The sequence below is a fragment of the Podarcis muralis genome, chromosome 8, assembly GCF_964188315.1.
Source record: "Podarcis muralis chromosome 8, rPodMur119.hap1.1, whole genome shotgun sequence".
NCBI classification, from domain to species: Eukaryota; Metazoa; Chordata; class Lepidosauria; order Squamata; family Lacertidae; genus Podarcis; species Podarcis muralis.
The window spans coordinates 16420027-16441127 of record NC_135662.1 but is presented as its reverse complement, the minus strand read 5'-3'; the positions used below and the strand labels follow the sequence as shown (position 1 = coordinate 16441127).

Genomic DNA, 21101 nt, shown 5'->3' with positions numbered 1-21101 from the left:
GCTCCTGCCCACCTAGCAGTTCGAAAGCACCTCAAAGTGCAAGTAGATAAATAGGTACCGCTCCAGCGGGAAGGTAAATGGCGTTTCCGTGCGCTGCTCTGGTTCGCCAGAAGCGGCTCAATCCTGCTGGCCACATGACCTGGAAGCTGTACACCAGCTCCCTCGGCCAATAAAGCGAGATGAGCGCCGCAACCCCAGAGTCGGCCACGACTGGACCTAATGGTCAGGGGTCCCTTTACCTTTACTAAGAAAAGAAAGGGCTGCAGGTACGCAGAGTTATTCTTTTTTAAAAGTTCTGCACCCAGAAAAGCTGGATCCTGCCGTTTTGGTAGGCTGTGAACATTAGTCCAACGTGTGCACAATTCTCCTTTCTTTGCATACATTTGCTCTGCATTTATTTTTTTACTACAGTGCATAATATACTCTGGTCCTGCAATCAGGAGTGGAAGGGGAACTGGACACTGCAGCCCTGTTCCCAACCAACTGCTGGAAATCCCTACTTCTCTTTGACTTCTAAGAATTCAACCATCACACTTTCAAGCGTAATCTTCACAGCCATAAAAGACTGGAAACTCTGATAAAAAATTAGATTCTCAGGAAGCTGAATTCTCCAGTACTCTATTCTGCTTGCTCTCTCTACACTTATTTATATTCCAAGGTAGAGACCGATTTCCCTCTCTCCCTATAGTTCTTTCAAAGGGGTGATGGAAGACTCCATCCATCCATCCATCCATCCATCCAATAAATAAATAAATAAATAATTTGTACCCCACCCTCCCTGGCCAAGACCGGGCTCATTCTGCTCCAAGAGGAAGAGGGCATCCCCACTCCTTTAGCACATGATTAGCAGCCCAGTGGTATGTGAACTGGACACCATTATCCTCATGTGAGAACACTGGTCATAGGTCAAAATGCCACCATATATATTCTTTTTCTGATTGCTGCGTCTCCATCACAGAACACCACTTTTGAACGGAACTTGTTTGCAGGCACATGGATGAGAGCCAAATTATTCTGTCTCCATATATCTGCATGGAAAACAGCCCTTGATTTACTCCTAGGTAAGCAGGTGTAGCATCACAGCTCAAGTGACCCAAGGGAGTTTCAGTCCTCCCTCTCAAAAGCATCCCTCGGACCACCTGGTCCCCCTAATCGCTCTGCTAATCTTCCTCCATTCTCTTACAAGAATTATTTTAGTATTCATACCGTGGGCACACCAAGAGTTTTACTTAATTTGTTCCCACAAAGGCTAAGAGAATCTGACAATTAATAAGAGTCAGAAACAGGTTTTCTTACACTCATAATGAGTCTCGTGTCTTTCATTATGATCCACATGCTTATATTAATTTTCAGCGATTATTTGCCATATCAGATGCTATCAGGCTCCTTATTGTTCTTCTTCTGAATACAGGATTTTGATGGCCACCATCTCCCTGCCCCACTCAGGCCATTCCCAAAGTAGTAAACTGAAAATGAAAATGCATTATTCCCCTTTTAAGGGGAATCCAAATAAATGGCACCACCCAAAACAAATCCTATAATTATATTTCCCCACTTGGATTAGGCAAATTGATATTATTATTATTATTATTATTATTATTATTATTATTATTATTAAAGAAAAGACCTCATCCACCAGCACCCCGTATAACACTGTATGGCAAATCAGACACACAAAGAAACCGTGTCGCATATGGGCTGCCTCTGTGGAAAGAAAGCAAAGCATTTTTTTTGCCTTCTGAAGTGCAAAATCCCTGCTGCAAAACCCAGAATTGTTCTCCCCTTCATCTGCAAATAATGAGTTTGATTTGCAGAGGCAGGCTCCGATTTGGCACCTGCAGAAGATATCGGGTGCAATTTCGGATGGCGCACTTTGCAACAGCTAAACATCTAATTCCTGGGCTGCACCTGTAAATCAGGTACTGTTATCAAATGTGGCTGCAGTTTATCTGTGGGTGCAAAAAAAAAAATTGTTTACAAAAGCCAAAGAGAAGCCGTTCTCTGGGTGGGGGGTAGCGGGGGTGGGAGCTGAGGCCTCCAGGTGCACTTATTGCATCTTTCTGAATGCCTGATTGCCCAGGTAAGGTCATTTGTATTCCAAGTGAGAGGACATCATATGTTATTGAGTTCTGTCAGAATCATAGAACTGTAGAGGTGGAAGGGCCCACGGGGGTTGTCTAGTCCAGGGGTCAGCAAACTTTTTCAGCAGGGGGCCGATCCACTGTCTCTCAGACCTTGGGGGGGGTCTATATTTGGGGGGGGGGGATGAACGAATTCCTATGCCCCACAAATATCCCAGAGATACATTTTAAATAAAAGGACACATTCTACTCAGGTAAAAACACGCTGATTCCCGGACCGTCCCCGGGCCGGATTTAGAAGGCAATTGGGCTGGATCCACCCCCCAGGCCTTAGTTTGCCTACCCATGGTCTAGTCCAGGGGTCTGCAACCCGCGGCTCCGGAGCCGCATGTGGCTCTTTTACACCTTTGCCGCGGCTCCGGGGCAGATACTATCGAGGGGAGGAGGCGCATTGTGCGCCCCGACACTCCCCACTGTGGCAGGCGCTGCACTGGCTGTGACGTCGCATAGGGTCGGTGCGTGCGTTAGTCACACACCGTCCCGACGTCACCTTCCCACCCGCTGTCAGATCGGAGGGCAGCGGCGCGCATGCTTTAAATGTCACAATGGTTTTGCAGCTCCCATGTTTTTTTTCCCTTCGGAAACGGGTCCAAGTGGCTCTTTGTGTCTTAAAGGTTGCAGACCCCTGGGCTAGTCCAACCTCCTGCAATGCAGGAATCTTCTGCCCAACAAGGGGCTCAAACCCATGAACCTAAGATTAAGAGCCTTGTGCTCTACCAACTGAGCCATCTCAGTCCGCTAAAGAGAGGCTGCAGTGACCTGCTTGGCCCCTTCTCCACACTTAACATCAGCACAATAGCGTTTGCTTAGGCCAAGCATAGGCAAACTCGGCCCTCCAGATGTGTTTGGGACTACAATTCCCATCATCGCTGACCACTGGTCCTGTTAGCTAGGGATGATGGGAGTTGTAGTCCCAAACACATCTGGAGGGTCAAGTTTGCCTGTGCCTGGCTTAGACCCACATAGCTTCAACAAGGTTGGGGTATCATCTGTCTCCATCAAGCAAAAGCTTCCAATTCCACTTTACAGAAAGTACTGGAATTCAGGTTTCCTTGGCGCTGAATCTGGGATATTTGGTGCCCCACATTTTTTTTAAAGAGGCGGCAGAGAATAATCGTAACACACCCCACACCGACCTTCTTAGAAGTCACAAGCATGTTGCTTTAAATTACATGGAATGGAGATAAGCAAATCTATACCCCCCACATAGACAGAACACGTTCCAAGCTCCATTTCTGCAGCCGGAAAGTATTCATGTTTACTTTGAAGCCTCCCCTAATTTCCAGTAAGATTTACTGCTTAACAAGCATATTTACGCAGGCAGCAACAAATCCACTTATTAAGGGAGCGTTCCCCTGGTTTGGATAAGATTAGAAGAAATGCAAGATATCCCTGTAAGTTTCTTATCTCCCCAAGTTCTGCAGGACAGGCAAAGCCTTCACTCACTCACACCAAAGTTTGGAGAAAGCAAATCTCTTTGCCGTTTCTAACCTTTTGCAGCACCCCAGCGCAAGTGAGATCAAATCCTTCATCTCCCCTAAAGCTCAAAGACACAGGGACCGGTTGATGGGGAGAGCAAAACTACAGGCTGCTTAGTAAGCCGAGACAGTACAGTGGTACCTCGCAAGACAAATGCCTCGCAAGACAAAAAACTTGCTAGTCGAAAGGGTTTTTTGTTTTTTGAGCTGTTTCGCAAGACGATTTTCCCTATGGGCTTGCTTCGCAAGACAGAAACGTCTTGCAAGTTTGTTTCCTTTTTCTTAACACCGTTAATACAGTTGCGACTTGACTTTGAGGAGCAACTCATAGAACGTGGTGTGGTAGCCTTTTTTGAGGTTTTTAAAGACTTTGGTGATTTTTGAAGCTTTTCCAAAACTTTCCCAACACCGTGCTTCGCAAGACGAAAAAAATCGCAAGACGACAAAACTCGCGGAACGAATTAATTTCATCTTGCGAGGCACCACTGTATTTGGAGACCTCTGTTGTTTAGCAGTGCAGCCCAGGAATGAGAGCCGCAACCTGACGCACGCTTATCTGTGTAAACCCCACGGAACTCAATGTAACTTATTTACAGGTAAACATGCACAGGTTTGCACTGAACATCTGCATGCAACGGACCATCAGGCTCGGCCACCTACCAAAATAAAAAGTCTCCTGATCTAAAATGTGCACAATATTTCTGAATGACTTTAGATTGTATCTCAAACAAAAGGAAACAAAAAAAGAACGTGGGCCATTGATTTGTGTCCACATTCCAATGACCAACTGCAATTTAATGGGAGGAGCTGGGAGAGGAAACTGAAGACTCATTCTAAGCAGAGCAAGTTATGCAGCCGGCAAGAGGGAAGGTTATCAGAGGCAGACATCAATGCTCAACACATACACATTCCAGGAACTCAAATGGGTTTTTAATTGGGTGCAAGCATACAATGGGAACCTGCATATGATCGCGGTTTATAGTGAACTCTGTGTCAAAAGGCACAAATCCAAGCATATAATTATAACCCGTTACAATTATGTAGGGGAAATGGGGGAAAAAGAAAACGAAAAAGATACAATCCAATCTGGAAGCCTGCTCAATTGACATTCTTAACACACTCAATACTTTTGTTTCATAGCCAGCTAATCAACCAAATCAGGGCTAATTCTGTTCCATTCAATTGAACAGAAAGCATGAGACAAACAAGTAAACAAACAGGAAATTTGCTTACGGAAGAGTTTTTAAGCCGTTATGTGTTACCGATACTGTTCAAAAGGACAGAGGGGCGGGGTGAGGGGGAATAAGAGAGAGAAAAGGAAACTTGTTTGAACAAGCGAATTCAGCCCTGCATAGATTATTATTAGCTGCCTTACAAGAATGATTTTATCAGTCGCGCACGGCAATTCCTCTTATCAGCTTAGAGGGGGAAGTGGTCTTTGCAACAGACTCGGCCAGACCAACGGGGTTCAAAGAACAAGAAACAAGATTTGGGAAGGACTGCTGCAAAATCTCTTTTTTTATAGAGATTTTGAGCAGAGATTTTGGATGGCCCACTTACGGGGGATGCTGTCGTAGTGGACTTCCTGCTATCAGAAGAGGACTCAACTAGATTGCCTGAGAGGTCCTTTCAAACTCTAATAATTTCAATGACACCTGAGGTAGGACTTTTAAAAAAGGTGCATGCTGTTACATCACCTGAGGCTTTTACGGCACTGCAGAAGCTGACAAGATCAGTCTCATGCACACACACAAACAGAAATTTTAGGTATCAACAATGGCAGGTGTGTGCAAAGCATCATCTTCCTATCAAGAAAGACAGGGGCGCTGAAGGGGCGCTGCGCAGAGAGGGAGAGATTTTTCTTCTTGTTGTTCTCCCCCTCTAAAACTAGGTGCGTCTTATGGTCAAGTACGTCCTATAGAGCGAAAAATACGGTATTTGTTTTTGCCCGACACCTAAAGACATGCAATGACGGCACAACCAAAGAAAATGCAACAATTTTTAAAAATATTACACACTAGTCCCAGATGAAAGGTGCTTCCAAGGATGAACACCGTGAGTCAGAGCCTAATCTCTAAAGTTCTTCCCAATTTCACGGCAAACTATAGAAGATGTGGCATTTAGAAGAATTCTTGTGACACAGCAGGCCTCCACAGCTTCAACAAGTAATAATAATAAAAATAATAATAATTTAATATTTATACCCCGCCCATCTGGCTGGGCTTCCTCAGCCACTCTGGGCGGCTTCCAACAAAATATTAAAATACCGTAATGCATCAATACAACAAGCAAAGAAGGATTGCTACAACAGAAAAATAAGAGCAACTTTGGTCTCTAAAAAGATTGCCTGAGCATCAGAGTTATAAACCAAGCGAGATGCAATGATGGGAGGTGAACAGGAGTTAAGACGTGATATAATTAAATATCCAAAATGCCGGCTCCGTATGTCATCCCTGGTTTATTTTACAACCATTTTAAAATGCATTTTTGAAGGAGGAAAGGAAGGGGCATCTTCACCTGTTCAAAAGAAATGCGGGGGGGGGGGCAGCTTGCTACAAGCATATTTAGGCTCAATGTGGTTCAACACCCCCCCCCCCCGAATCGTATTATCCACAGCCAGGTAGAGCCTTTTATTGGATCAAGGTCTCTTTGCAAAACAGGAATTTCTTCCCGTGTATTTCTCTGCCTCTCTCTCTCTGCGCACGAAACATGTCCAATCTTGCTCGGCCAGCCACGTCCTCTGCCTTGAATTCCTCCATCAGGAGAAGCCTGCTTTCATGACTCCACACTGGAATTCCTACCCGCCCTGCTTTGAACCGTAAGGTCTACTGGACATGATGGGAAATGGCAAGGCTTAATAAAGAACAATTTGCTGGCGAACTGAGAAGAGAGAACAGCACCCAGGAATAGCAGCAACAAAGAGGCACATTGATATCAGGACCTTATAAAACTATGTTTTACATAGACACAGGCTCCTCCTATGTTCCCATGCAAATTTGCAAGAGGCAACCAAGTTCCTCATCCGATAACGATCCATGAAACCCTATACCTAGCACACTCCTCAGTTGGTGCAAAGAAATATCTTATCAACATTTTTAGTAGAAATGTGCTCATAGCAGGTTAGGCGGTTTCCCCAGCTATCGCAATATTATTTGTTCCGACTGGCAGTAGGATCCCTCAAGTCTTTCCTGTCACCTGAAGCTTTTGGCTGGAAGCCAAGGGAGTGAACCCAAGACCCTCTCTGCACACAGAGACACACAATACTACAGAGCTGGTGTGTTAAAGTCAACTAACATTCACACTAGGCTGGTTCTAATTGGCACCCCTGTACGCATGGAAAGATGCAAATCTAGCAGAGATGCCCACTGTCAGAAGACGAGGGGGTGTGATTTTGACCAGTTGCCCCTTTCACCTGAAATCCACTCACCTCCTATCCCTGCTAGGGACGCGGGTGGCACTGTGGGTTAAACCACAGAGCCTAGGACTTGCCGATCAGAAGGTCGGCGGTTCGAATCCCCGCGACGGGGTGCGCTCCCATTGCTCAGTCCCTGCTCCTGCCAACCTAGCAGTTCAAAAGTACATCAATGTGCAAGTAGATAAATCTGGCGGGAAGGTAAACGGCGTTTCCGTGTGCTGCTCTGGTTCGCCAGAAGCGGCTTAGTCATGCTGGCCACATGACCCGGAAGCTGTATGCCGGCTCCCTCAGCCAATAAAGCGAGATGAGCGCCGCAACCCCAGAGTCGGTCATGACTGGACCTAATGGTCAGGGGTACCTTTACCTTTACCAATCCCTGCTATAGACCCTCAAGTCTCTGGAGCTGATTTGGCGGGGCATTAGGAACTGCAGGTGGCAAAAAAGGGAATTGGAAGAATTGCTTCAACTCCGCTAAATCACAATGCCCTTCTATGATTGCAAGTACCATCTGGTTCCCCCCTACCCCCAGTTAGCCTGGAAGGATAACTTTATTTTTTTTAGAGAGAGAGAGAATGTTTTTTTTTTTTTCCTCCCTAAGACGTTATGCATTCATAGGCAGGCAACACATAACTTAAGGTTATGCTCATTAATCCTTGTGATGTGAAGTAATCTACAGCTGATGCAACTGATAGCTCCTGCATTGCTACACATAGAAACAGTTACGGGCTATGGACAAAACATACATACACGCAGACAATAAATAGTCTGTTTAGCAATACAGAAAATGCTGCTTTAACTACATGCAGCTATTAATCACTTATTATTACAGAGACGGCTGCCTACCTACCTGCACTGACAACTCCTTGGGTATTCCTGGTAAAGCTGCTAAGCAGATAATGAACAGAGAAAACCCTCAGGAAGTCAGATTTCAGCTCGCCGTCAAACACCCATCCATTAAGTTAAGTAAATGCTTGATGCTATTTATCTTAAAACAGCGCATTGGCTCAAAATAGACTTGCCGGCCCAATTCATAAGTGGCAAGGAAGACGCCAGTTCTCTGCAGCTGAATCCCATGCAGTTGAAGGCAACATCTGAGTCAAAGGGTACCTGGTCGCAAGTGTTGCTCCACCCTCAACGTGCAAGCGAATGACCCGGGTGCAAGGAATTCCCACGTGAAAACAATTCAGCCTAAACATTAGCAACACTCTTCCGCCATCAGTCTGGTCTCAGAAACACTGGGTCCTTTTTAACCTGCTCTGCCTCACCTGCAGCAAACTCCTGGGTCACTATTATAATCAGTAATTGCTCTAGAATGTTAGCAAAAAGGGGAAGATTTTTGCGTTTACACATTAACACCACATGGCCTCAACCTAAAGGACAGTATCAACATCACTTTCCTTCCACAATTAAAGACCTTTTGAGGCCTCCATCTGCAAGCTCTAAACCTGCCACCTCGGAAACAGCACAATTTTCTCCCGATGAAGGCAAAGTCAAAACCTTTTGCTGTAAGAATTAAAAATTTCTGTTCTGTTTTGCTACACACTGTTATGAATATATGGTTTTAGTGATTAACCGCATCAAACTAGGATCCAGAACAAAGTGTTGTTTGATGCTTTCATTATTGCGTCTTATAACATAATACATCTAATAAATATTATATTATAATATTTAGTCTGCCAAAGCAGCTGTACCCATTGATTTCAGCTGCCATGCCGAAGAACTGGCGATCCTTCATTGCTTTTTGATTTGCCGATTAAGAACCTGACCCCTCAATTACTCCTGTTTTCTGACATTTTGCCATTCGAAAGAGGATCCTCATTGCCAGACATCACTTCCACTCAGTGGGGGCATCCAAGAATAAACAAGGCAACTATGGGGTGCAGCGCTCATCAGGCCGAGGGAGCCGGCGTTTGTCCACAGACAGCTTTCCGGGTCATGAGACCAGCAGGACTAAACCGCATCTGGCGCAACGGGACACCGTGACGGAAACCAGAGCGCACAGAAACGCCTTTTACCTTCCCGCCGCAGCAGTACCTATTTATCTCCTTGCGCTGGTGTGCTTTTGAACTGCTTGGTTGGCAGAAGCTGGGACAGAGCAACGGGAGCTCACCACCGTCGCGAGATGAGTGTCACACCCCATAGTCGCCTTTGGCTGGACTTAATCGTCCAGGGGTCCTTTATCTTTTTTATATTATCAAGAATAAGCATTTTTGAGTTTTGCAGAATCAGTTCCACAGGTGCCACGAGAAGTTGTGTGTTCACACAATCGTGAAACGCCTAGTGTACAGGGCAAAGAAGACATGCACCACTAATATGCACACATACAGAGTAATGCACACTCTTCCTCTTTTAAACAAGAGTGGACAGTCCACCTTGCAACTTCATGGTCCATTGACAAAGGAAATTGGGCTCAGCGGACATGTGCCAAGGACTCTGCATCTTCCAGACCCAATTCCTTCCCCTCCCCGTTCAAAAAGCAGCAGACCATTTGCTTCTCTTCAGCCTAAAAAAAAACAAAAAAGCAAGACGCAACACCTAGGCCCATATTACAAAGCACACTACCCAAGCATTTATATGATTCAGAATTAATGGCACTAAAAACAAACCTAAAGAAGCGATATAGAGGCATATGTATTAACATAATGTATATTAGATACATACGCACAGAGAGTGCAAGTCGCTCCTTAAATCCCGTTTGCGAGTATTCTAATCAAGATAATGCAATTCATTTTTGTCGGCATCAGCTTTATCTGCTGAGATGCATAACTTTGATGAAAATTAATTAGTTCAGTGCTGCAGATGGATTTCTTAATAGAACTTGGGAAGACTGAGCCAAAACATGTCAAACACTCACTAAGCATATTGCAAAAATGTTGGGGGCTTATTAGGACAGATTTGGGGGTGGCGGAAGAGGGGTGCTGGACAGTTCTCTGGGCAGAATTTAACGGCCATCAACTTTTACACTTAGGTTTTTCCTCCAATTTGCTAGTCAAACAGATTTTGCAAATGATTATAATTTACAGCCTGATCCTTTCCAGGTGTATTAAAAACAAACAAAAAATAATTACCCACACAGAGTCCAATTTCAGTGGGGTTTAACACCCAAGGAGACACAATCAAGATTGCAGACTTAGGGTACAAGCCTACGCCCATTTACCTGGGAAGAAGACCTATGGAATGTAATGGGGATTTCCTTCTGAGTAAACCAGGTGCAGAGGCTTGTGCATTGAAGCCACAATCTTACCTGAGAGTTAAGAAACATTTAATCCAACGGGGCTTGCGTCAGAGTAGACATGCCCAGGATTGCAATCTCACTCTGCTAACACAACACAATAGCCCTTTTTTAAGAAGGGAAAAGGAGAAGTGAATCTAATTGGGAAGTTTACACTTGCTTTCCCTTGTTCAGCCACTCAGTGTCTGCCTTGCAAGGATCAATATTGCCAGGCCAACAGGTCACCTGCAGAGTACCTGCAGTCCTGTCCATCACAGAAAACGAGGAAAGGTAAATTCCTCTGCAAATTCAATATCAAACACGAGGTGAAACTAGGAGGCACAGGAACCCTGGCCTCACGGCAAGGTAGCCCATTCCTCAGTTTGAGAATGGTGCATCTTCAACTTCTAGAGCACCAGCCAAAAGGAACTATGAATTGCTGGACTGGATGCCCAAATCACTGAGCACTCCACTCACAACAGCAAGATTTGTGTGGAATCTTAGGGCAGATGTAATGGCTCTCCTGCTGAATAGCTCAGTTGATAGAGCAGAAGACTCTTAATCTCAGGGCTCTGGGTTTGAGCCCCACATTGGGCAAAATATTCCTGCATAGCAGCGATGACCCTCAAAAATCCCAGCTCCGCAATTCGACGATCTCTGGCCCCTGGTATACATTGCCTCTGCCCACAGAGGTTCCACGCAGCTGTTTGCAAGCCCTAAGAAACCAGCCATGAAGAGGCTAATGCACCAGGAATTTATGTGTTCTTTCCAAAAAGCTCTCAACATTTAGATCAAGGGATAATAGGAGGACAGATGTTTCTGGACTCTGAATCCTAACACCCCCAGGCGACATGGCCAATGCCTTGGGAGTTGTGGCCCAAGAACATCTGTAGGGTCAGAGGCTCCTATTCTCCAGCCGAAATCGAAGGCAAGGCTAGGATTTTTTAAGGCAGTTTCGGGATACTCTTTGGAACTGTCACATTCTCTCTCGGAAGCAAGCCGCCTCTTTCTCCCCCTCAAGGTAAAGAGAGTTAACAGAGGACAATCTCCTACAACTATCACATGTATGAGAATAGATATAATGTGCTTATAAAGAGATACCGCCAGGATTCTGAAAGTCATGCTTCCCCCAGGATGTGGCCTTGTCAGATTTCATAAACTATATGTGCAGAGCCAAGCATGGACGGGACTTGAATAGTGGGGGGGGGGGGGAGCAAGAGACAGGGAAGAGACGGGGTTCTGCACAGCAATGGCAAAATTCTATAAATCCACACTGAATCTGTGCCTTGGAGTGATTTCTAGGGGTGCCAACAGATGCTCACACAGGTGCCGCCTTTCCAAAGTAAACGATATTTATGGCATTTTGCAAAAGTAATCACAGCCACCTTTTCTAGAATACCGCGAGTCAACATCCCTAGGCTGCCTTTAAAAACCCCCACAGAGGACCCTGCTCTACCTCAGACAAAGCTGGGCATTTTTGGGTGCCTAAAACGAGGAAGTGGAACCCTAACATCTTCTCCCAGGGGGAAATGACAGCACAAAGTCCTGTACTGACATTCCTGGTTGCTGGGACTTGCGGCATCCCTTAGTCAAGGGACTAAGACCTCCAAGAGCCAACCCTTTTAAGCCGAGTGTGCTTTTAAACATAAATGAACCAAGGGGAGCTTAGCAACATACCCAAACTGGTAGACTTAAAGGAATGGAAGCGTTAGACTAAGCTCAGATGGCAACATCAGAGTGGTAGATCATATTCCAAACCAAGAAATTCCTGAAAGCCTACAGGCATTTAAACCTCATTCTCTCAATCGCTCACCTCCTTCAAGAGACCCATTTAATCATGCCTGCACACTCACCCAAATATGCAAGGAAGAAGATCTTGAGTTATGCGCGAGCTGCAAAGGTTTGCAAATATGCGGGCATCACCAGGATGATATTCCCATGACCTCTAAATGCACATTATGCACACAGCCAACAGAATTGACCCTCGCGGAGGAATCAGGTGCACTGCCAGTACAGATGTTCCTTATTTGGCTGCTCTTGCAGGAGCCAGTAATGTTCATTCTTCTAGTCCTAATCAAGCTTTCAAACTTTTCCATTTATGACTTACAAATTGACAATGGTTGCAGTCTTCCAACTTGTATCACTGATTTTACGAGTCTCCCTAACCATCCCTGACACAACCTGTGTTTGGACCAACATCTAAATAAAAGGAGTAAGCCTCCACATTTGTTTCTCACATGGAAATCAAGCTGCTTTTACTTAGGGATCTCAGCTCTGCAAGCGCAAACGTGGTCAGCATTTAAAGTTAACTAATGAGTTTCGAACAGGCTCATTATCACTACAACCCTACAGTGGCCATTTCTGCAAAGCTGTTGTCTCAACAGCATCTACATGCAAAAAGTTACATTCACAACTTGCAAGTTATACTGGAGAAGAGACACTAGGAATAGGAGCCTGGATGCAGAAGTAGCTCAGTTTACACCTGCTATTATTGACGCACCTGGGTAAGTGTATGAACTGCAATGAGCCTCTCTTTAGGTCTGGAGAAAGGGTTCTGTACAACTCAAAAGCTTGTAAATCTATTCTACTACTTGAGGAACCAACAGAAGGTACCACCCATATTACTCCGCAATTTGTATTTCTTATCTAGATTGGTATTCATCCCATGGAGTTAAACGTATCAAAAGTAGGAGGGGGGGAAAGACATGGAACAGCAAAACCACAGGAAACAAACCACAGGAAACATTTACACCGCTGGAAACAGCTGTCAACATGGAAATATGCAAAAGGTTTTGGAGCTGGACACACCTCAACGTTCCCTGGTTTCACAGCTGTTTTGTGCAAGAAAAATAAAGGTGAAGGCTGAGCATCCATCCAGCACATAAATTAACCGAATCGGTTCTGCAGCTGCATAACAAACTCATAGCCATCTAAATAAATGTTCACACCCACACGTTTTAGCAAGTCATCAGATTTCTCTGAACTTTGTTCTAGGCATTATCCATCAAGGTTAAAAGGGAAATCGACACCACGCAGAAAGAAGCCTTTTGTGCAAGCAGAACTATAAGGGAGCTAAGCTACAATGAACTTTGTTCAATTTCTACCCAGGATAGGTCACAGCTGACTAGGACACCACAGGTCACTCCACCTTCAGCTGCAGCTGAACCAAGGAAGCTTACAAGACGAAGCTGTGACCTGGCACACTTTTACCTCAGGAGGAAGCCCCAAAGAAATCAGGAAGATGCCCCCTGAACACTTCTTGTACATTCAGAAGCAAACCCCGGAGAATTCAGCAATATGTACGATGATGCAATCTTATGCATGCTTACTCTGCAATAAAATCAACGTTTTTTAGTGGGGCTAAAAGCGCACACAGGATCGCAATCTCCCAAGTATGCATAGGCTTTCATCCTGATTTCCAATCGGGGGTGCAATTCTCAAGTCATTTAAATGCCTCCACCCAACTCAAGGGGGGCAAATAAACCTGGTAGGCCCACACCTCCTATTTCACACTTTGAAAGATTTCCATTTATCCTGCTTGTAGTTTTCGGGGGAATTCTGTAGAAGAAGGAGGCCCGAAAGGTGGGACTTTAAAGGGGGTTGCAGAGAGCCATTAAGCTGCCACCTTTTAACGTGCAAAGAAGGAAAGAGACAGCAAGAGCAGCCACTTACTTTTCATATTCCGCGTTGTCCCTATCGCACCGTGAGTCCTTGTGCTTCTGCCAGTCTTTGCCGTGCTTGCAGGTGGTCAAGAGGACAACATCCTCCCCATTATGGACATGATATAAGGCATTCCTGGTGTCGGACCCTATCCCAGTCAGGTACCTTTTCCCCTTGAACACCAACATGTACTTCCTGAGAGGAGGGATGGTGTTAAACCTCAGGAAGCCCTTCTCCCCTCCTGTCCTCGGGTGATCCTTAGAAAAGAGCGGGATAGAGACGTCAAACTTCGGGCGGAAGTTTTCCGTGCTGATGCTGGCTTTGGCTAGCATGGCCTGGCCAATGTCGAAGCCCAGGTCCTCAGTGTAGTCGGGCCACGTGCCGGAATATAAATTAAAAACTAAGTGGTTCCTACCATTGTTCCACAAGTGGAGGTTCTGGACCTTGGACCGCAGGTTGTGCACATACTGGGGGGACAGCTGGTCCCTGTCTAAGGTATCCAGGCTGAGGACGAACAGGCAAGCTTGGCTGGGGTCGGAAGTATAAAACCGGGAGCCTTCGATGGCGGCGAGGATGTTTTGGTAACTCTCGGCGATCTTCTCCCCTTTCTGCTGAGGGTAGACGTACACCTTGAAGCCGTTCTTTTTGCAGAGGGCGAAGTCGAAGCAGGACTCCATGCGGCACTTCTTGCCCTTGTAGACGCTGGCGTTGGCGTCGCGCTTCTGCCGCGGGGAAGTGTGCATGTTGTGCTCCTCGTTCTCCAGCTGCTCCCAAGGGACGAAGGGGCGCAGGGCGTCCGGGAATCGGGGCCAGTAGTGCTCGGGGCCGCCGCTGTGCTGCAAGCCATTCCTGCTACTGTGAGCCTCCCGTCTGCTTTGGCTCCTGGATGCTCTGAACTGCAAGCCTCCCAAGTAGAACAGCAGGACGACGAAAGTGCCAGCGGAGAGCAGGATGAAGTAGCGTTTTTTGGCCTGCATGTGTCCTATCTGGGTCGAGAGGATTGTAAATAAACACAAAGATCGCCCAAGTTTGCCAGTCGACACTTTCAGCTTGAGTCCGCCATCTTCCCGCCTGCAAAGACTTTAAACTCTCTTCTCCCACCTCCTCTTTATTCCTTTCCCAAAGCCTCGGACTGATGCAGCGCATGTGGGCGATTTCTTTAACTTTCTCCCCTCCGGTCTTTCATCTTTGGCTCGCACAATAGAGATTGGGGAGGGAGGGGGGAAGGGAGAGCGAGAGAGAAGGGAAAGGGAGAGAGAAGGGGGAAGACAGAGAGGAGAAGAAGGAGAAGGAGAGAGGGACTGAGAGAAGCAGGGGCAGGCAGAGAATAATCACGCCCAGCCCGGCTTTGGAGGGGAGGAAAGGAGGGAGCGTGGGGCTAGGAATTCTCTTGCAAGGAGGAGAGAGGGAGAAGAAGGCACCCGCTCCGGGAAAATGAAACCACCCAGCCCAGGTCCCCCTTTTCGCCCTCAAATCGGCTGTTACAAGATTGAGAAATCTGTCCCGCCCTCTCGCTCTCTCTTCCTCTCTCTCACACACACATAGGGAGCCGGTGCTTGCGGATGATCAAGGTGCAAGAGCCGCAAGCAGCAACTTCAACTCACACACAACATTCCTCGGATGTCTTTTCCTAACACACAAAATAGGAAGGGGGGCGCTGGGGGAGGAGAGAGAGAGAGAGGTGAGAGACAGACGGACGGACGGACACACACAAACACACCCCGAGCCGCCCGGCTTTCTCCGAGCAAGTCGGTATATCACCAGCAGCCTGTGCAAGCAGCCGGCTCCGGTTCGCGGCGTAGCACCATCCGAGGCTCACATCTTCCAGCCCGAGCGCCGTAACCTGACGAATCCCTGCATTTCTCTCGCCTTCTTTCCTTGCAGCGGCTCCGCGGGGAGGAGGAGAAGGGAGGAGAGGGAAGTCTCTCTTCCAGGCTGCTCTGCGATCTCCCCCAACCAGAGAAAAGACCCGCCGCCGCCGCCGCCTCTTCTGCTGCTGCTGATGTTTCTTCTTCTTCTTCTTCTTCTCCTTCTCCTCCTCCTTCCTTTGCCTTCGCGGCCGCCTCCTCCTCCTCCTAGCCCCCGCCCCTCTCAACCATTCATTTCAGCGAGCGGCGATGGCACAGGAGCGCGCGCCCCCCCTCCGGGAGGGAAAGGGGCTGGCTGGCTGGGAGGGAGGGAGGCTGACCGCCGCCTCCCCCGCCTCTCCGAACGTTGCCGACCGCGGAGTTCCGACCGTCGAACGTTACCCGGTTCTGAATGTTACACTTGCAACATTCCATTCCCCGACACCACGGCGCTGACCTCATCCATCCACGCAGCCCGCTCGCCGATTGGCTGGGCGTCACGTCCGGAGGGGGAGGTGCTTCCGCTGCACCCATTCATAACCCCCCTCGAGCCGGAGGATACAGCTTTGCGGTAGATCCAATGGCCGTGGAAGCTTCTCTTCCTCCTTCCCACCCCCCCATCCCCCCCTTCTAAACCCACCCCTCTCGGAAGGTGCGTGCCCGGTGGCTGGCTGGCTTGGTGGGTGCGTGGGGTGATTTGCTCGAGGGGTGCAGACCGGCTGCAAGAGGAAACGGCCTGCCCTCCTGCCCCCCTCCTCCAATCCTGCAATCAGTGACACTGATTTAAAGGGAGGACCCTAAGCGTGGATGGAGGGGGGACACGCATGCACGCACACCCACCCAAGTCTGTGGGAATTCGGCACCCACATCCACCCCCCCAAAAAAACACTCCACCCCGGCCCCAGTGCAGGCAGCGACAAGAACCGGTTGCCTAGGGCACCGCCAACGTGTTTAGCGATTGTTGAGGGTGGGAGTGTCCGGGAAGAGGGGAAGACGCGCTCCGGTTCGCCTTCGGGGCAGCGGAGATCCCAGCCGAGTCAGCAAGAGGAGGGGGGGAAGGGGAGGGAGAAGGGCGTAGCAGCTGGAAACAATTGCTGCGAGACGGCGGCGCTCCGGGGATGAGTTGCTGGCCCGCGTTTCCTTGCAGGTCGTGTCTCGTAGGGCCGCGCCGAAGCCTGCCATCAAACCTTCGGCGGCGCTTGCTGCCGAGCAAAACCGTGCACGGAACCGTTAAGCCAGCACCGGCAGCCTGATGCTACCTGTGTACAGCCACAGTGCAAGCCTGCTAAAACGGGTCTACTCGGGAGTAAGCCCCCGTGTGCTCAGAGGGACTTGCTTCCTCCCAGCGAGGTAAGCGGTTGCCTCTGAAATCGCGCTGGGTGGCCAATGTGGTTTGCTCTCAGATTCAGCAGAGGGCCCAGGTAGCAATTTTAAGGGTAGCGATTTAGGAGTCGGACCCACACTGAGTTCGGCGGGTTTGCTTCTGAGTAAGCATGCACAAGTTGGGGCTGCCGGAGCGCCTAAACTCCCTTCCACCAAATATTTCCATAGCACCCGTGCTCTCTCCCTCCTCCCCAAAACGCAATCGGGCTATCCAATCTGGGTTCTTTTGGAAAGATCAAGTAGCGAATCAACTGCAGTTAAAATAAGGGAGTCAGATCTGTCGAACCCAAGCGAACCTCTTCATGGAGGGGCGAGATAAAAAATAAATAAAGGAAAAACTGGCTTTTGGAGGAGATTGAGGAAAAAGGAGCAAGTTCGCTCCTCGTTTCTTCTTCGATAAGGGAGACAAGTTTATACGTGCGCCCTCTACCGCACGGACTCCCGTATCAGCATATGGCACATCCCAGCAAAGCTTGCGTAGCCTTTTGGCACATTGAGCAGCAAGGCAGTTTTGTCAAGCGAGTGTGGGCTGGAGGGTTCTCTCCCGAAGCACAAATTCGCCCGCGAGTATCAAATGAGCTCCGTCTAGGAAGTTCTAGAGACTTGCCAGAACTGCAAAGCAAAAGTGGAGACCTGATCCCATGCATGCTTACCCGGAAGGAACTGCCACTGAATTCAGTTGGATTTGCTCCCAAGTGAATGAAATTTTAATGGACAGAAAGTCCAAACTGAGACAAGAAGGATATAATTCTGGTGCATCAGGATAGGTGGGTGGATAATACATAGATTTATAAGCTGTCACTACCCTCCAAAGGTGACTTCTGTACAATCATAGAACACAAACTTTTTAATAATAGTTAAAAAGTTTTTTAAAAAGGCTTTTGAATGAGGATCAAACAAGCCAACAAAAGTTACTGAAATACTAGTTTTAGTTCCGTCCCAGCATTGACCAAATCAAATCTCAGAGGGGTTTACATATTCCAAGAAGCACAATACTTTGTAAAATACAGCAAGAATTGTACTAGGCTGTTGGGGGCTGGCAGAGATGGGAGACAGCTGCATTTGAAGACCATGCTTTCAGTGTTCAATGGAGTTAGCACATCACATGGCATCTTGGCATGTGGCAAAATTCATTCCTTCATACCAGTCTTCTGCTGTGAGGTCAGCTTCTTAGAGTCTCTTCCAGATCCCACTGCTAACTTAGTTACTATCTGCTTAACCTAAGGAGAGGATCTTCTCAGTGGTGGCCCCACATTTACAGAACATAATTCCTTCCCCAGAGACACCTGCCTGGCACCTGTGTTGCTATCATTTTGGTACCATGTAAATACATTTTTTGTCCTTCCAGGGTTTCTCAATTTTTGAGTTTTAATCTTCTGGTCTTCACTACGATTGTGTTTGACTGCCCTGCAGTCTGCCTGGGGGCAAAGTGCATTTTACAAATATATATAAAACAAATCTAGTACAAACAGGCTGACAAGTAGAAGCCTGGGCAAATTATATCCAAAGCCTCGCTTGGCTTAGTTTAACAGACCAATACATGTCTTACACGGAGTCCTATGCTGAAACGCAATTACCGGTAATATTTGTCCATATCTGATGTACAAATCCCTAATTTGTACGTCCATAAAATGCAAAAACCTTCTACCCTGCCATTTGGTTGACCAATAAACTGAACTGATAAGGAGTGTGTGGGGAAACATAACCCGGGAGGAGAGGAAATGGTGTTTATTACCGCTATGAATTGACGCTGGAGGGCAGGTGTCTCAGCAGATGATCCTGCAATCTTGAACTCAAATTAAGTAATGGTTGTGTCAAGCCACATTCAAGGCAACCTGCGTCCAAGGTCTCTACTTGGCGGACGTGGGGAACAGAGAAGAAAAAGATGCAACTGCCTTGAAACATATAACAAGCTAGCTAGAAAACAGAAGAGTAGAGGTCATCCAAATTGCTTCACATACATCAGTCTGCAGAGTTGCCACTACTTCTGTTACCTGGCCCTGCTCTTCCACCTTTATCATGGCATGAAGAAGTGATGTGTTTGCAGGCACAAGGATAACAGAATGCGTCACCTTCCAAATTTCTGTATGTCAGGGAAGGAAGCAAGGCCAGCAAAACACGGGGAACAGCTAGAGCATGGTCAAATCTCCACTTACTCCAAATGTGCTCCCATTGCTAGTTTTTGAAACCACATTCACAGAGCATGAGCCACAATCCATATCAGTCCTTTCATTCCTTGACCAATAATGTGATGGGGTGCATTTTTCTTCTCTCCAACCATCTTCAATCCGACTAGAAAAATTAAGCTGCATTCACGTCGTACTTAAGAATGGTGTGCACCTTTGAGACAGCTGTCGCGCATGCATGTCCTCAGTGGCGCAGAGTGCTTTCCATCAGCTTCGGCTGGTGGCCCAGCTGTGCCCCTGTCTGGACAGGGGCAGCCAAACTTCTGTTGCCTATGTGCTGGTAACCTCAAGGTTAGATTACTGCAGTGTGTTATATGTGGGGCTGCCTCTGAAGACTGCTCAGAAACTTCAGCTGGTGCTAGGTTGCTCGCCAGGGCAAGAAGGTGTGAGCATATAATGTCAACTCTGGCCCGACTGAACTGGCTGCCAATTAGTTTCTGGGCGCAACTCAAAGTGCTGGTTTTGAACTATAAAGCGTTAAATAGCTCAGAACCGCAGTACCTCAAGGACCGCCTCCCGCCATAGGAACCAACCTGTGCTCATCATCTGAGGCCCTTCTTCATGTGCCCTATCCACGAAAGGTCCAGAAGGTGACAACACGAGAAAAGGCCTTTTCTGTGGTGGCTCCCTGTTTGTGGAATGTTCTGCCCAGGGAGGCTTGCTTGGCTCCTTCACTGCATATTTTAGCCGTCAGGCAACAATGTTTCTCTATTACCAGGCCTTGGGCTGGTTAAACATTTTACGACCTTCTAAATGTTCTTGTGGGAGGAGGGTTACTTTGTTTGGTGTTTTCATTTTGTATTTTTATGTTGTGAACCGCCTTGCCATCTTCTGACGAAGAGCAGTATACAAATTTAATAAATAATAAATGTGAACAACACTCTGGAAATGCAACCTGGAACTCAGCAGTGTGCAGCGGGTGGGAGCGAGGTCACCTCTCTGCCATTTAAGCCGCCCAATGTGAACACACAGTTGTACAGATCTGTGAAATCCAAAGCCATTATACAGTCATGTATGCCTCTAAATCTCTCTGTGTGGCAGGCAGATAACTCAGCCACAACTTCTCCTACCCCTTCCTTCCCAGGCCCGTTTCGTTTGCTAGACGCCAATCCCCGACCCTGCCCTTCAACAAATCACTTTCAATGGCCATCGAAAGCCACTGAACATATATCTTCATCCAGCTCTCGTAACATCAGTAGTGAGAGTCAGCAATCTAAACAACGGTCTGTTGCCTCATTACCAGGAACAAATTGAATGTGGTGCTCAAAGACCCAGGCGTAAAAGAGTCTGTGGGCAACCTTACCTTTACTAGCTATCCAAATCCGTCTGTATACATCTTTAAAGGATATTCAAACCACATTCTTTTCCTTAGAATTCTGGGAACTGTAGTTTACCCCTCATGGAGTTACTATTCCCAGCGACCCTTAACAAACTACAGTGCCCAGAATTCTTTGAGGGGGAAATGTGTTTCCAAGGTGTTTTCACAGTATATTGCACAGGCAGCCTCGGTTTATCTGTAGTTGTTAACCTGCAAGATCCACACCCCAAATCCAATAGCCAGCTATCGTGTGCAGTCTCAATACCCCGTGATATTTATCTTGTTCCCAAGCGGTACTGAGGCAATGGCAAATATGTCAAGGGTAAACCTCTGTGGGGTGATGGTTAAAATGCAAAATTATATGAGAAGCGATTTAAGGCTGCCTTGTGAAGTGCTTCGTTCTGTGGGATTCCACCTTAAAATAGCATTTGCCTTGAGCTGTTCTTGCTAACTATAAAGAGA

General features: G+C 47.2%; 1 protein-coding gene across 1 annotated transcript in view; it reads right to left on the bottom strand.

Moving 5' to 3' along the window:
• Positions 1-16217, bottom strand: part of EXT1 (exostosin glycosyltransferase 1) — a 256434-nt gene extending 240217 nt beyond the window's left edge. Inside the window, exon 1 of the mRNA XM_077932757.1 lies at positions 13918-16217. Within this exon, the coding sequence (XP_077788883.1) occupies positions 13918-14882 (965 nt within the window). The 5' untranslated portion in view covers positions 14883-16217. The remainder of the gene's footprint in view (positions 1-13917) is intronic.
• Positions 16218-21101: the final 4884 nt, after the last annotated feature.